The sequence below is a fragment of the Protopterus annectens genome, chromosome 1.part1 (genome assembly GCF_019279795.1).
Source record: "Protopterus annectens isolate FY-2018-M chromosome 1.part1, PAN1.0, whole genome shotgun sequence".
Lineage (NCBI taxonomy): Eukaryota > Metazoa > Chordata > Ceratodontiformes > Protopteridae > Protopterus > Protopterus annectens.
In genome coordinates this window covers 1,875,256,023-1,875,272,331 of record NC_056726.1, presented here as the reverse complement: position 1 = coordinate 1,875,272,331, position 16,309 = coordinate 1,875,256,023, and the positions used below count along the sequence as shown (strand labels likewise).

General features: G+C 42.8%; 1 protein-coding gene across 11 annotated transcripts in view; it reads right to left on the bottom strand.

Annotated features, from left to right (window-relative positions):
• LOC122812836 (protein 4.1-like) overlaps positions 1-16,309 on the bottom strand; it is a gene marked incomplete at its 3' end in the record, with an annotated part of 3,376,257 nt that overhangs the window by 411,862 nt on the left and 2,948,086 nt on the right. For 8 of the 11 annotated variants that reach the window (XM_044084885.1, XM_044084929.1, XM_044084901.1 and 5 more), the window contains 1 exon segment: positions 15,098-15,148. In XM_044084885.1, coding sequence (XP_043940820.1) covers positions 15,098-15,148 — 51 coding nt within the window. 11 annotated transcript variants of the gene reach the window in all.

Below are 16,309 nucleotides of genomic sequence, written 5' to 3'. Positions count from 1 at the left end.
CCAAACTGAGACGGGTCCAGTGCTTGGAGGTTCCTTATGTACTGAATGAGTAGTTCCTTGATAAGTATTTCCATGGCTTTACAAATGAGGCTGGACAGACTTATGGGTCTATAATTCCCTGGGTATGTGGAAGTTCCTCCCTTATGCAGGGGAATGAATACAGCCATTCTCCATTCACTTGGTACAAAACTTGTAATGAGGCTGAGACTAAACAATGTTGTTAGGGGCATGGCTAAATTGTGCACCATGCTATTTAAGATGCATCCAGGAATATTGTCAGGAACAATCAATGCAGTATTTTTACCTACTGATAGCACTTTTAGGACTTTGTCTCTTCAGTTACATCTTGAGGAACAGATGGAGGGGAGAGAGGAGTAATGTTGGAGCTAAATTTATCAACCAGTAGGTTCACTATATTTTCAGCCTTAGTGCAGGTAACATCGTTCACAATCTGCTCAGTGTATTGCTACACTGGACTTTTGAGATTACGAACATAACTAAAAAGGCCTTGTGATGGGATTTGGCTTGGGAAGTGGTTTTTAGCCTCAAGCTTGGCTTTGGTGGATTTTATTGAGCTCCTGAGTTATTTCAGTAACAAGGGCAGTAACTTTCTGGGAACCACATCTTACTTTTGGTCAAAATTATTTTGCTTTTATTGTACTGCTCTTGCTGATAGTATGGTTCTGCCATGTAGATTTGTTTCTAAGATTTGCCCTGCGCTTGTTCCTGTGGGGTACAGCTGCATCTATGCAGCTGTTTACATGCTGGTATAGTGTGGTGGTGTATGTTTCCACATATTCAGTGAAGTTAGCTGGGTTTGGTGGGTATTTGGAGAATGCCAATGTATCACTTAGGAGTAGGTAGTCTGTCTTAAAGAAATTTCTAAAGGTACCTTGGGTGGAAGGGATCTCTGGTTTTAACTTTATTTTGAAGGAGACTGCTGTACAGTTAGACTTAACACTTGATGAAGACATGCAAGGAATGGTGCAAGATGCTCCCATACTAGTAAGGACAAGATTTAATATGCTATTCCCCCATGTGGGTACTCAAATTTTTTTAAGTTTTAGACTTTAAGCTATTTTTTTTTGAAAATGGGGCTGCTTGTGTAGCAAACTGCAAGCAATCATATATGAGAAAAATCACAAATAAAAGAAAATGGCAGAAGGAAAGGTATACATGTGTGTGGTTACACGACATACTTTCTACAGGTGCTTGGAGGAAATAAACTGTTCTAGATTTTTTTTTTAATTTTGCTGTGAGATAATACTAAAAAACAACAGCTACTACCAAGGCCAAGTTAAAAAGATATTATAAAGTTCAAAGAAATGCGCATAAATTTCTTACTAAAGCGGGGAGACACACATTTCAAAACTGCAAGTGCCTTATTACTTCTGTTAGGACTTTCACAAATACTTTTATGTCATGGAAAAGAAAAGCAAAATTCCTACATTCTGCAATATGCTCAGAAATATTTTAATACAAGTAAGTCACAAAGCTAGCAAAACAAGATGTCATCATCAATATGGCTATAAAATAGCTATCAACTACCTGCTCTAAGAGGGGTTCTTTGCATTTTAATACATTTGTGGCAGCAAATCTCTGCATGCCTACTCTGAAGGCTCATGCACTGCTCAGCTTGTTTTTCTTTTTCAGTTTATGAGCAAATCAGCAGGCCATGGGTGGTTGAATAACCCCTCCAGACTGAAATACAGGGACACTACCATCTTGCAATTATTTCTACATCTGTAGCAACAAAAAGATTTTGGAAATCAATATTTACATAGTCTTCTCTGCACAAGTGACTTAATGCATCTTCTTCTTTCGGCTTTTCCCGGTTAGGAGTCGCCACAGAGGATCACCTGCCCGCTAATGATTGGAAGTGGAGTTTTACAGTGTCGAGTTCCCAGCCCGGCACCCAACCTTCCACAGAAGGCACACACAACTCATGCCTAGGGCCAATTTAGAGTGTCCAATCTACCTACAGCATGTCTTTGGGATGTGGGAGGAAACCGGAGCACCCGGAGGAAACCTACGCGACCACAGGGAGGACATGCAGACTCCACACAGAAGGCACCCCCAGCCAAGAATCGAACCAGAGAACCTCTTGCTGTGAGGTGGCAATGCTAACCACTGAAGTGACTTAATGCATCTAAAAGTAGGAATTAGATGTGATCACATGACCACTAGTGCCCAGACTAACTGGCATTGAAGGTGTGGCAGTAAGCAATCTTACAGTAGAAGTAAAGTACAGTTGTGTACCTACCATAAATGTAGATGTTCGAGTGCATTCACTGTTGCACTCATTACTCTTGGGTTATCCTGCTGGCAGGCTACCCGCAGTCGGCCTGAATTCCAAAGTCCTGGTCCGGCGTCAGTTGCTGTCACCTCTTCCCTGACGCCAGTGCGCCAGGGGTATAAAAGATGCAGCCAACGCTATTTTCTTCAGTTTTTCTTGCCCCAGATGTCAGGTGTCCCCAAAAGGGTAGGCTAAAATTCTGCTTTTAAAAAAGCATGCACCAACATAAATACCTTCATCTACAAGCAAATACACCACATAGGTTGTATAGAATAGAGAAGTACAAGTCCCAGCAATGAAAGGGGCAATGTGGGAGGGTAACCTGGACTGCAACAGTGAATATACTCGAACATCTACATTTATGGTAGGTCCACAACTGTACTATGTTCATCGTGTTTCACTGTTGCAGTCATTACTCTTGGGTTGAATCCCAAAGCTGAGGTTGGGTGGCCGGGCCTAAATAGAATTAGGAGTGGCTATGAGGCCCTGCAGAACTGCAGTGGCGAAGCCTGCTCTGGATTTAGAGTAAAGAGGCAAGTGGTAGTGCTTTGTAAAAGTGTGTACTGAAGTCCCAGTTGCAGCCTCCAAAATGTCCTTAGTTGGTACTCCTCTGAGGAAGGCTGCTGAAGTAGCTGCTGCTCTGGTGGAGTGTGGCCTGATGCCCCTGGGCACTGATTTGCCATGTTGAGAATAGCAGAAACAAATGCAGTGGGCTATCCATTTGGAAATTGTCTGCTTTGAGATTGCTTTTCCTTGAGATCCTGCAGCATATGCCACTAAGAGTTGCTCAGATTTTCTGAAAGCTTTAGTTTTGTCCAAGTAGAAGCGTAGCTCCTCTGTGTATGTACAAAGAATGTAGAAGTCTCTCCCCCTTATTCTGTGGGTTCAGATAAAAGGTAGGCAAATGAATTGTTTGATTAAGAGCCACACTGGACACTACCTTAGGCATAAATGTTGGGTTTGTCCTCAGAGAAACCCTGTCCGGATGGAAAATTATAAAAGGTTCAACCGTCATCAGTGCCTGTAACTCTGAAACTCTTCTTGCTGACGTTATTGCTAAGAGCAGAGCTGTTTTCCATGATAAGAATTTTATCTCAGCTGTATTAGCTGGCTCAAAAGGAGACAGTGTGAGTTTTTCCAAGACAAAATTGAGGTCCCATGCAGGTTTGGGGGTCTTATGTTTTTGGCCCCTCTGAGGTACTGCCTTAGTAGAGGATGTGAAAAAATAGGTGTGTCCATATTGTAATGAGCTGAAATGGCAGGGGCATGAATTTTAATCGATGGAAAGGATAGGCCTTTGTCCAACATCTCAGTTAAGTATTGTAAAATCTGAGGAATATTTGGTACAAGCATGTCAATTCCTTGTACCTTGTTCCAAGCACAGAATCTCTTCCACTTTTCTGCATATGATTTTCTGGTGCTGGGCCTCCTGGCCTCCAGAATAACATCCATACCCGCTTTGGAGAGAGATGTGTTCTGAATGGTTACATTATCCGCCATGCAGCCAGTTTTAGGGTTTTGAGTTGGCTGTGTAGTATCTGATTGTTCTGTTGGGTCAGTAAATGAGGGAATTAGAGGCAATGTCCAGGATGGACCTTGAGACAAGCTCTTTAGGACTGGGTACCAGGGCTGGCGCGGCCAGTCTGGGGCAATCAGGATCATTTTTGGCTTCTCTTGTCTGACCTTTAGAAGTACCTTGGGGAGGAGAGGTAGTGGAGGAAATGCATACACTAAGGTTTTTCCAGCTGAATGATACAGCATCCACTTTCCATGCTAGCTTGTGATAAGTCCTTGTGCAGAATCTGTGTAGTTGGCAGTTGTGAGGGGAGGCAAATAGATCTATGTCTGGGCGTCCCCATTTCCTTGTTATTATGCTGAAGATTTGTGGATCTAGTTTCCACTCGTGAGGATCCATGAGGTTTCTGCTTAGTTCGTCTGCCAGAGTATTTGTCTTTCCTGGCAGGAATTGAGCCTGCATGTGTACTTGAGAAGTCAGTGCTGTGTTCAACAAAATCATGGCTTGTCTGCAAAGGGGGTAGGAATGCGTGCCTCCCTGCTTGTTTATGTACCACATGACTGTGGTATTGTCTGTCTTTATCAGCAGTTGTCCTGGATGAAGGAGATCCTTGAAAGCTGTCAGAGCATTTTGTACAGCCAGCATTTATTTTAGATTGATATGAAGATGCATTTGGCTAGTGGGCCATGTGTCCTGAATACATTTTCCTGCCATGTGGGCCCCCCAGGTATAATCCGACGCATCTGTTGTTATTGTCTGCCTGGCAGTGGGTAAAGTGAAAGGCTGTCCCTTGTTGTGGTGACAGGCCTGAGCCCACCATCGAAACTCCTGTTGCAGGCAGGGAATGAGTGTAATTGATTTTTCCAGGCTGTGGCAATGTTGAGTCCAAACACTTTTTAGATACCATTGTAGTTTCCTCATATGCAGTCTTGCATATGGAATTAACAGAATGCAGGATGCCATGAAGCCCAAAGCCTGCAGAATTTTTCTTACAGATAAGTGGGTTTTTGTTGCCAACATTTCGAAGTAAGAAGTCAGTTGCCTTTGTTTGTCTGGCATGAGATAAGCCATCTGGGCAGTTGTATTTAAGCTTGCACCCAGGAATATTATCTCTTGAGAGGGTACTAGTTTTGATTTCTGTTCATTTACTGTGTACCCTAGGCAAATTAGTAATCTTTTTACAAACGTCAAATGTTTTAGTAAAATGTCCTTGTTCTCTGCTTGAATGAGGCAGTCATCCAAGTAGGGATATATCTGAATTCCTCTTTGTCTGCAAAAAGCAATTACTGGTGGCAGGCATTTTGTGAAGACCCTGGGCACAGTAGATAAGCCAAAGGGCAGTGCAGAGAATTGGTAGTGCATTGATCCAGCTATGAATCTGAGGTATCTTCTGTAAGATTGTCTGATTGGGACATGCAGGTATGCCTCTTTTAGGACCAAAGTTACAAGCCAAGCCTTCTTGCCCAGCATGGGCAGAAGCTGCTGCGGAGTCAACATTTTGAATTTTGGAACGTCCAGAAAAGTGTTTAGAATAGACAGGTCCAGTATTGGTCTCCAGGCTTTGTCCTTTCTGGGTACCAGGAAAAGTCGTGAGTAAAATCCTTGTCCCTGCTCCTGTAGTGGTACTCACTGAATGGCCCTCATGTCCATGAGGGATGAAACTTGTTTTTGTGATTCTGCCCATTGAATGTGTGGCAGGTCTGGCATGCCTCTTGCCTTTGTCAGGGTGTGAAAGTGGAACCTGTAGCCCTGAGACACTATATTCAAGACCCATTTGTCCTGGCAGATCATGTGCCAGTTTTGTGAAAAAAGTGCCAGTTTTCCCCTATGGGAGCTTGTAAAAGGTTAAGTGTTTGGTACTGGTAGAGGAAAGTCATTGGGACTGTTTCCTGTATGGTTGAGATTTGTTTTCTCCACTTTTGGAGGTAGAAGCACCCCATTGCTTAGGCCTGTATGAGCCTTGGGGCTGGGATCTGCCTCTAGGGCATCTGTACCTGCCTCTTTGTGGCCTGTCTGACACTGGAAAGGACCAATTTTTTGAAGGCCAGTTCCTGCTAAATCTAGGTGGCTGTACCTGTAAAAGAATCCTTAACCATCTGCATAGATTTCGCTTTATCCTCCATTTTCTTCAACACCTCTTCTGCCTTAACACCAAACAAAGTATCATGCTGTAATGGAGCATCTAATAATTTTGCTTTAAAATGATCAGGCAGATTCTGTCCTTTTAACCAAGCATGCCTCCTAATCACAGAACCCGTTACAGCGGCCCTACAAGAGGCCTCTCGAAAGAATCAAAACCACATTGCAAAGTATGTTTTCCCACTTGTTCAGCTGCATGCAATAAATCCTGCATTTCCTTGTTTTCAGGACATTTAGAGTTAGTCAACATTTTCTGTTTTAGTAGTGACATTAGGTATTGCTGATATTTACGCATATGAAATTGACAATTTAAGGCCCTTACAGCCAAAGTAGCAGAAGTGTAAACTTTTTTCCCCCCATCTGTCCAGTGCCCTTGAATCCCTATCAGATGGGACAGGGTTTTTAGCAGTGGAAGCTTTGACTCCCTTAGGACCCTGAGATATGGTTTCTGGGTCAACAGCAGGGTTTTTATAAAGAAATTTATGGGACTCTAGGACCCTGTAATAGCTGTCTGGTTTAACCGGTGCAGGGGGTATAGAGTCTGGAGATAGTCCGGACTCTGAAAAAACATCATCTACAATGTCCAGAACAGGGGGAATAGCTTGGAAGCTGAAGATGGCTTTACATATAACTGAGTTGGTCTGAAAACACCCTCAGAAGCCGATGCCTGCACAGCGGCTCCGGACCCATCTGAGGGAATAGTTTCCGAGGATCCAATACCTTGAGTTTCCAGAGGCCCAGTCGGCTCCACGTAGGATTCGGAAGCAGCCTGTGGCTCTGAGGTAGCGGACGTCAGGGGCTGCGAAAGCGCCTCACTGAGAACTGGCAAACCGACGACAAGCTTACCAGAAGCCTCATCATCGGTTTTGAACCTCGGATGCCTGTCCTTGTCTTTATCCTTGTGTTTTTTTAGAAATTCCAGTCGTCAGTTGCTCCAACGGCATAGTATAATTGAATCTTCGGCCAAAGTAATGAAAGGCAAAATCGTACCAACGCTTTATAGTGCGTTGGTTAAATCTAGCACAAAACCGACAACAAGCAACGTCGTGGTCAGGGCCTAGGCAAGGAATACAGTAAGAGTGAAAATCCTTATGAGGTATTTGCTTCCCACAAGAAATACAATTGTTAACTTTTTCTGACATCGGTCTGGAGCAAGAAAAAAGTTTCCCCAACGTGGTACTTAGCTTTAATGAAGACTTCGGATCTGAAATTTGAATTCGAAAATCTCAGGAGTCGGCCGACCGGCACTTACGAACTGCTTCTGCTTCGGGCACCGCGCGGCAAGAAAGACTGAAGAAAATGGCATCGGCTGCATCTTTTATACCCCTGGCACACTGACGTCATGGAAGAGGCGACAGCAACCGACACCGGACCAGGACTTTGGAATTCAGGCCGACTGCAGGTAGCCTGCCAACAGGATAACCCAAGAGTAATGACTGCAACAGTGAAACACGATGAACATCTTAGAAATCTGATGTTGGACAAATGGTTTGCATATGCTTGCTGATTGAAACTACCCTTAAACAATTTTGTGAACATTTGTGAACATTACCTTCAGAAAGCATCTTTTTGATGCTGGCAACTGCAGGGATAGGATGAAGCTTCAGAGAGTACACTAATTATTAAGTTTTAAACTTAAACTGAAATGTCGGTCAATAAAGAATTCCATAAAATTTTGCATGTAAGGTAACTATAATGAAACATAACTGTTAAACATACAAGCACATTTCTTATGTTTGATAGCTGTAGTGTCCTAGCTATGGCCTCATAACAGAAATGGCCCAAAAATAACATAAAATGACATCTACTCTCCTAGAATCTCTACTACTATCCTCACTGCACTGTTCAAATTTTGTGCAAAATTATAAGTACAAAAGCTTATTACTTCAGTTGGATGCTTGTTGAAATGCTAAAGGACCATAACTGCTAATCTTCAGAATAGCAGAACTGTTAAGTGTGAACACAGGTGAATATTTACTAAGCCAGAAGTTGCAGTGCATTGGTGAACCCCCTACTTCAAGGACTAATGACCCCAACTCACACACATTAGGTATTTTAATGCATAGACTTCACTAAAATGCTTTAATAGTTTAACATTGTGCATTGAAATTGTTTATGCTTACTTGTTGGAATCCCACTACACTGTGCAAAGTTTCAGATCTTAAACTTTAGACAGGAACCCCTTTCAATAATTTTTACAACAAATTAAAATTAAGTGCAAGCTGCAGTCAAACCTGCTACAATAAATAATTCAGATAGCAAGATCCAATCCTAAAATAAGCAAAAAGACAAATTTTTGACATTTTTAAAAAGGTAAATGTTAACAGTGCTAGGGTGCACTTAACTAGTTAAACGTATGAGCTGTGAGCAAAAGCCGTCTTTGGTTTTACATTTTGTTATTTTTACTACGTTCTAAATATAGTAACAGAAGTCTATTTGAAAACTGTACCTCATTCCAAATAAATATTTAGTTATATACTCACCATAACTTGGCATATGTGTTGTCTATTTTCATTCTTCCTCACCTACAGGTTTGGATCCAATCCTCGGATCAGACTTAGCTGCATTCAATAGACTTCAGATCCTCCCTCTACCCATAATGAACTATTCCATCACCAACACCTCAGATCAAGTCTGCCACCTAATCTCCCATTTTATAGCAGAGATAGATATAGACAGAAGAAAGACAGGGCTCAAGCCAGGAATTGAACAGTTCCAATACAGTCTAACAGATACTTCCAAGAGTGACAAGGACAGGGGAAGGATGGGAGGGAAGATGAGGAAGAATGAAAATGGGCAAGTTATAGTGAGTATATAACTAATAAATCTGATGTTATCCTTTTCATTCTTCCTCACCAATGGGACAGAGTCCTCAGCAACATAACCCTTGGGAAGCCCTCATAGAAAAACCTGCTGGAGCACTGTTGAACCAAAAAAACTCTGCTTCTAGAAATGTCACTTGTAATGTGTAACAAAGGTATGAGTCTTTGATCAAGTATCTGCAGCACAAATGTCATCAATGATAGTCCTTGACCAAAAGACATATGAAGTAACCATGGACTGAGTAGAATTAGAGTTTAAGGAGGTTGTGGTAAATTTAGTCCTTTTTTGAAAATAAACCAATGAAATGCAATAAGTAATCCACTTGGCTGGAGTAACCTTAGACACTGCTTGACCCAAGCGATTTGGGGAGAAGGATACAAAGAGTTGGTGAGACTTCCTGAACTGCTTTGTTCTGTGAAGATAAAAATGCAGTTCTCTGTGCACATCAAGGAAATGAAGCATGCAGTCCCCCTTATTCATAAAAGTTGGAAAGAAGACTGGTAATTGTATACACTCATTTTCAGATGCCACCTTAGGAAGAAAGGAAGGGTTAGTACACAGAGACACCCTGTCTTTATGGATAATAATATAAGAAGGCTTTGCTGAGAGGGCGTGGAGCTCAGAAACTCTTTTTGCTGAAGTAACAGCTACTAAGAAGATCATTTTCCAAGAAAGACACTTCAGATCACGTTTACCAGTTCAAAGGGTTTTTGAGTTAAACCCTGAAGGACTGCAGTAAGGTCCCAAGGTGGAGAAGGATCCTTAATTTGGGGTCTGAGGAGAAAAATGCCTTTCATAAAGCCCCTACACAATCTGGGCAAAGCCAAAGAAAAAAAAAATTTTCAGAATGAAAATCTGAAATCACTGCCAACTGAAGATTAACTGTAGAAAAACTACCTCCTTCTTGAAAAGAGTTGATAGAAAAAGAAGAATGGACAAAGTTGGTGCTGAAAACTGGTAGATATTTTGGTTAGGGGCCCAAATAGAACATCTCTTCCATTCGCTTCTGTAGACTTTCTTTGTAGAGGCTTTCTGGGAGGCCAAAATAATATTGCAAACTGGAGAAGAAAGCCTGGACTGTAACTATTACTAGAAGTGGAGAAACCAAGTGATTAGCTTGAGGGAGTGGAGACTGGGGTGCTGAATTCTCGATGGGTGAAACAGGAGATCCTGAGTGGGTTCCAGTGTCCATGGAGGATATGGCAAGTGAGACCACAGGAAATGGAAGCATACTTGCCAAGGCCAGAAGGTGGCAATGAGGATGATTGAGCTCTTCAGCCTGCTTGCTTTCTGTAAGAACTTTGAAATCAGAGGAAGAGGAGGGTAGGCATACAGGAGACCCGGAGGCCAACTGTGAATCAGAGCACCTTGGTGACTCCCCCTGAGAGGGATCAGAGCGATGTACTTGCTGCACTTGTTTTTGAGGGGTGGGGCAAACAGGTCACAGCAAGGCTGGCCCCAGCGGCGGAAGATCCTATTAGATACTGATTCATTGAGACACCACTCGTGAGAAATCAGAATGGATCTGCTGAGCCTGTCTGCTAGTGCACAGGTTTTCCCCGGGATGTGTGTTGCAGTGAAAAAGCGGTCTAAAGCAATCACCCATTCCCAAACACTCATGGTCTCTCTGCACAGTGGATAAGATCAGGTTCCTCTTTGCTTGTTGATGTACCAGACTACTGACATGTTGTCTGTTTGAACTGCAATAGTCCCTAGAAAGAGAATGTATTGAAATGGCAATGCTAGAACAACTGCTTTCACCTTGTAGACGCTGATATGCATCTTTTCCAAAAAATGACCCCCACCCCAACTGGGAAGCATCTGTGGTCACTGTGGCAAATGGGGGTGGAAGGGTGAATGGTCTGCCCAGAAAAAGATTATCTGACTGAATCCACCAATTAATATGACATTTGTAGATTGGAGTGAGATTCTTATGGGAAATGATAGAGGCTGATAAAGCATGGACCACTGTACCGCCAAGGTCCACTGAAGGATTTGCATAAGAAATCATGCTAGAGGGACCAGACGTATGGCAGCTGACATCGACCCCAGAGCCTGTAAAACTAATCTTGCTGGAGGAGATGTGTGAGAGAGTACAGATTGAACCTAATGTCTCAAAGATGTGATGTGATGGACAGGTAAGGAAGTCACCTGAATTGTAGTATTCAAGAGAGTTCCTATGAATTCCAGGGTCTGTACTGGGAAAAGGTTTGACTTGGCGTGGTTTATTGAGATGCCTAAAATGTTAGAAACCTGGAGGAAGTAATTCCAGGCTTGTAAAAGTCGATGCTTGGATGGGGCGGCGAGGAGCCAATTGTCAAGATATGAAAACACCTGGAATCCCCGGAGTCTCAAGTGAGCTGCCACGACTGCCATACATTTGGTAAACACCCTGGCGAATGTGGTGACTCCCAAGGGCAGTGCTCTGAACTGGTAAAACACTGGATCTCAGCTGAAGCCGTACGTGTCTCCTGGATCACCTGTCTATTTTTATGTGACAGTACGCATCCTGGAGATCTAAGCAGCACATCCAATCGTCCTTGTGCAGAAGAGGCAGGACAGACTGAACTGTGACCTTGTGCAACAACTTCTTTACATACTGGTTCAACTTGCTTAGATCCAAACTGGGTCTTAGGTCCCCTGTTTTCTCTGGCACTAAAAAGAAGCGCAAGTAACTTCCGAGTGCTATCTGGTCAGTTAAGACCCCTTGGATGACTCTCTGCAATAGCAGCTTTTGCATTTCTTGTGCTGCATCCTTCCTCTGACTGGGTAGAATGTTAGGAAGTTTGTTCTTTTTAGTAGGAAGAGAAAGGGAAAATGCTACATAGTAACCTCCGGATGTGATTCTTAGCACCCACAAATATTTTGTGATATCTGTCCAGGAGTCTAGGTGCAAACAGAAATGATCCCAGACTGCCTCCAGAGTTGGACAAATGGGCAGAGCCAGGAACGCTGATAGGGCCTATTGGAAAAGGAATCTTTAAAGTCCTGGTTCTGTGGCCCCCCTCTGCCTCTAGGACATCTACCATTAATTTTCTCTCTCTGCCTCTGGAGGAATTATCCCCGTACAAATCCTGGAAAGGTTCCTGAGATTTACGGAACCACATCTTCTTACCATCTCGTTGGTTTCTACAGAAGGTCCGTTGATGGGGAGAAAACTTGATTCCTACAGCAGACAGAATTTTTCCCTGTTGTTCAGCTTTAAGCCTGTCCTTAACTGATGGCCTGAACAAGGAAGTACCATCAAAGGAGGCACTGACAAAGGATATCTTGAAGGGCTCAGCAAAATCGCATGGCCACATCCAAGCATGTCTCCTTATGGCTACACCTGAATCAGATGCAGGAGAAGTATCTTCCTCTTCATGGGAGATCAGCCTCATTGATGCATTTGAAATGGACAGGAGCATGGACAGTTGAGAGGAAGTCTTTTGGAAATCCTTAACAGACATAGGCTCGAAGAGAAAGTGTTTGATAACTCCTTAGTCAAATCTCTCTATAGCCAAGTAAAATATGCTAAGTAGTTTAGAAACCTCGGTGCAAAACTAGCTGAGGTGAACACTCGCCTTCCAAATCTGTCCATCGTTCTGGACTCCCTGTTTGGGGTGATGGACATACGAGCTCTGTTCATCTAGCTTCTTCTTGGTGGCTGCCACCACCACCATAGCATCAACCAGGCCTCCCCTGCTCCAGAGGGGGTCTATCAACAGGAGGGGCCAGACATTTGTCTGAGTGCTTGGGAAACCAAGTCAATCAGTTCATCCGGCGGGAAGGGGATCACCCAAGACATAGACAGTCCAGAACTGATAGCCTCAAGAAACACTGATTCTACAGGAAGAGGAGTCTGGGAAGACAAACCACTCTTCTGTTTGAGGATCGCGAGGATATCTCCAAAGAGGATGCCATCAGGTGGCGATCTGGGGGATCCCTCTCCATCATCAAAAACAGTGTCTTCTCTGAAAGACTCCATTGGCGAGTATGTCTCTCTCTTCTTACATGTCTTCTTCTGAGGAACCTCCATAGAATATTTGGGAGAGGTATCAGATAAGGGGGGTATTCCTCTACAGGAACTGTTCGGAGACTTCCCAGAACTGGCTGTCCCTGTGGGATAGATCTGATGGGCTCAGAGTTCAGAATCAAAGATGAGAGACGGGTAAGATCAGAGACAAGAGAAGATGGTTCCCTATGACTGGACCAGAGGAAATCTCTACCCCACCCTTGGAGCCGAAGCCTCTGAGAAAAGTAGGTCAAGGCCACCCCCGGATTTGAGCTGAGGCTCTGAGAAGGGATAGATCCAACAAAATTGGAGCTGAACCCAACCCCTCGGATCTGGTGCTGACCTCTCAGATCCAAGACCCACTCTGATCCTTGGGTATCGGCACAGAAACCATCAAGAATAGAGTCAGAGTGTTAAGGAGGGTACTTTCCTTGGATCAGACTTCAAATGTCTAGGGGATCTCTTATCCTGGGACTCCAAAACCACTGCTTGGATCACAGAAAGAGCGAGAATGGACTTAGAAGGTGCACTCACAAAACCAGGAAGGGACGGAGCTGGCAGGAACCCCATCTGGATTTGAGCACTGAGAAAATTCTGCATCATCCCATCCACATCCACCTCTGACAAACTCCTAGAAGACCTGGAGGATGCTGTGGATGAGGGTCTAGAGTGTTTTTCAGAGTCTGGAAAATTTGGCCTGGTAAAGGAGGAGATTCCAGCTTAATGGTATACTCCAGAGTACAGCTCCTGCGGGCAGAGCTAGAAGTCAAATCAGAGGTCTTGGGATCTGATGAGGAGGTGGAAGGAAGTGAAGAAATCACTATCCGAGCTGAAACTGTAGGATCTGAAAGGCATTTAGGATCCAAAGGGAGACTCCTGAGTTTGGGATCTGAAATGGTTGTATCTGAGATTTTTTGGATTTTCTCCAATGGCTCTGACAAAGCTAGAGGAGACTTCAAGTGGAGACCTCTTTTTGGTTTCCAAAAAAAACAGATTTTGCTGGTTTGGTGGTGGCTTGAGCCCCAGAAGAGGAGGTAAAACACCTCTAAGTATACATTTATTGCACCTGTCACTAATGCTCTAGGATTGAAGGTAGAGTATACCAAACAGGCTGTACTGAGGTGGTCAGGCCATAAACAATAAACAGTTCTTGTGGGTATCCGAAATAGGGATCTTATGCCCACAAGAAATGCATTTCTTGAACCCTGCTGGTTTCTCAGACATAGCGGAGAAAGGCCAACAGAGTAAGCCACACAAGCTAACAATATACAAAGAAATAAGGAAATAAATACCAGCTATGGTACATTACAACTACCTAAAAGGGTAAAGAAAAATATATCAACAATGGTATTTAGCAGAAACTACTGAAGTAGAAGGGAAAAAGATTCAGGACAGGAAGAACAATAAATCCTAACTCCAGAGAATGCTAAGAGGGAAGAAAAAGGAAGTAAAACAAGTGTAGCAGGAACAGAAAAAATGAATAGGACTATCTAAAAATTCTGATTAAAAAAACAATCACTTACAACTCGAGAGGAGAACCTATGTCTAACCACAATGGTAGCAGACGAAAACTGAGGTGTTGGTAATAGAATAGAGCATTATGGGTAGAAGGAGGAGCTCAAGAGCTGGATCTGAAGTCTATTGAATGCCACCAAGTCAGATCCGAGGATTGGATCTGAACCCATTGGTGAGAAAGAATGAAAAGGACAACATCAGTTGAGAACATAGCTTCTCAAGGATGTAGTGGAATGCAGTCCTGATATCAAGGAATTTGGTTTTAAACAGAAACTTTCTTGTTAAACATTTCCATTTTGTGATGAAATGCTTATCTCCCCTCTCTCAAGAAAAGAAAAACTGGGTCCGAAGGTTTTTCAGTGGGACAAACCTGTTTTGGTTATATTTTTGTGGGACAGGTTCTTTGCACACCCCTAAGTGATGAGTGCTAGGAAGAAACAAGCTAGCTGTCTGAAAAGCAGGGACAGAGTCATGAGGAAAGGAGAACGATAAAGGATTTGAATTAAAAAAAAAGATGGAAAAATGAACAATGGAAACAACATAAAAACAGGGTACAATTAAACCTTAGTACTTTCTATTTAAAATGTATGGTTACATTTCATGCAGCTCATTAATTAGCCATGCGTTGCGTGTAAGCAAATCCAAAGCTGCAGCAGAACACTTCTCCACTGTTAGACTTGAAGGCACTGACTTAAGTTATCAATGTTGCCAACTATACTGCTCAGCATTGAAGTGGGGAATGGGGTAAAGGGGTCTTGCCAATGCCATCACAACAGCAAAGTCTGCATTTGAAGAGTAAATGTTATACTGTTACCTCTGGCCCATCAAGGTTTCTCTGTGAGGGTGAGACAGTGGTTCTCTTGACCTAGGTACATACAGAAAAAGCAAAAACTTGATATCCTCTGATATGCACTGCAAACATTCCGCAAAATGCCATCCATAGCTGTTTAGCATTTCAACTTTAGTGATAAATTTGACAGCAATATCCATTGCTCACACTAAATATATAAGCCATCAAGTAACGTTTACACTTGCTTTTTCAAAACTGCATCTGCTTTGAGAAGAGTAGATGGCAAACAGTTTTACTGTTTAACCCTGTCATCAGAATTACCCAATACAATGTTGACTTCAACAGCAATTAACTCGGTACTTTCAGTTATGGAAAAAAACAAGATAAATATAGAGCTTCAATTTCTTTCACTGTTAAACTAGGAGGACTTATACAGGCAAAATCCAGAGCTTATTCTGGTTTTATGTCCATCATTGCACAGCCTTAGACTTTTTGTAGTGTGAATGAAAACCTGCCTCAGACCTCTGAAGCATTACGTTTACACAGTGTTAAAGCTCAATGCTACTCATTATTTTGAAACCACAGTCTTAGAACTTGGCCTGTACCTTCAGAGCTAGCAATAATGTAACTTGCTTCATTAAAGGAAAAAAAAAATCAGAAAAGGATTGGTTTGTGTGGTACAAAGCACTGAGCTCTATGTTTTGATAATGTATTTTGCTACTGACCCTTCCTGACCATTAAGCCTCATCCCTTCTATCCACTGGACACCCAAGTTGCTCTAACCCCCCCCCCCCCCGGAAGATCCTCATCATCCATTCACTCCCCTTGGAGCAGAGACACTGGTGCAATCAACTGCAGGACTCCGAGTTTTCTGCTTCATCCTATATTCCCATACTGCACATGCTCACAGATGTTAAAAGTTCTGTTAAGCAACAGGCTTTATCAACGTTATGTCAACTATATCAACAAATAATGTAACCTCTACCTGCTTTCCCTTGTAAATATGTAATGACATGGATTTGGAAATAAACCTGGGCAACCAAATGCTACATGACAGAGGTGGGAAGAAGAAAGATGGAGTAATTACATAACACATTTTCTGTCTTGGAAAAGTACTACGATATTTATGGTCCAATGTTAATACATTTAGGATTATTATGCTAAGGTATGAAAGAACATGCACCACATGAACCCTATTATGGTTAGGATAAGAAAGTAATACTGACCCATACTAAA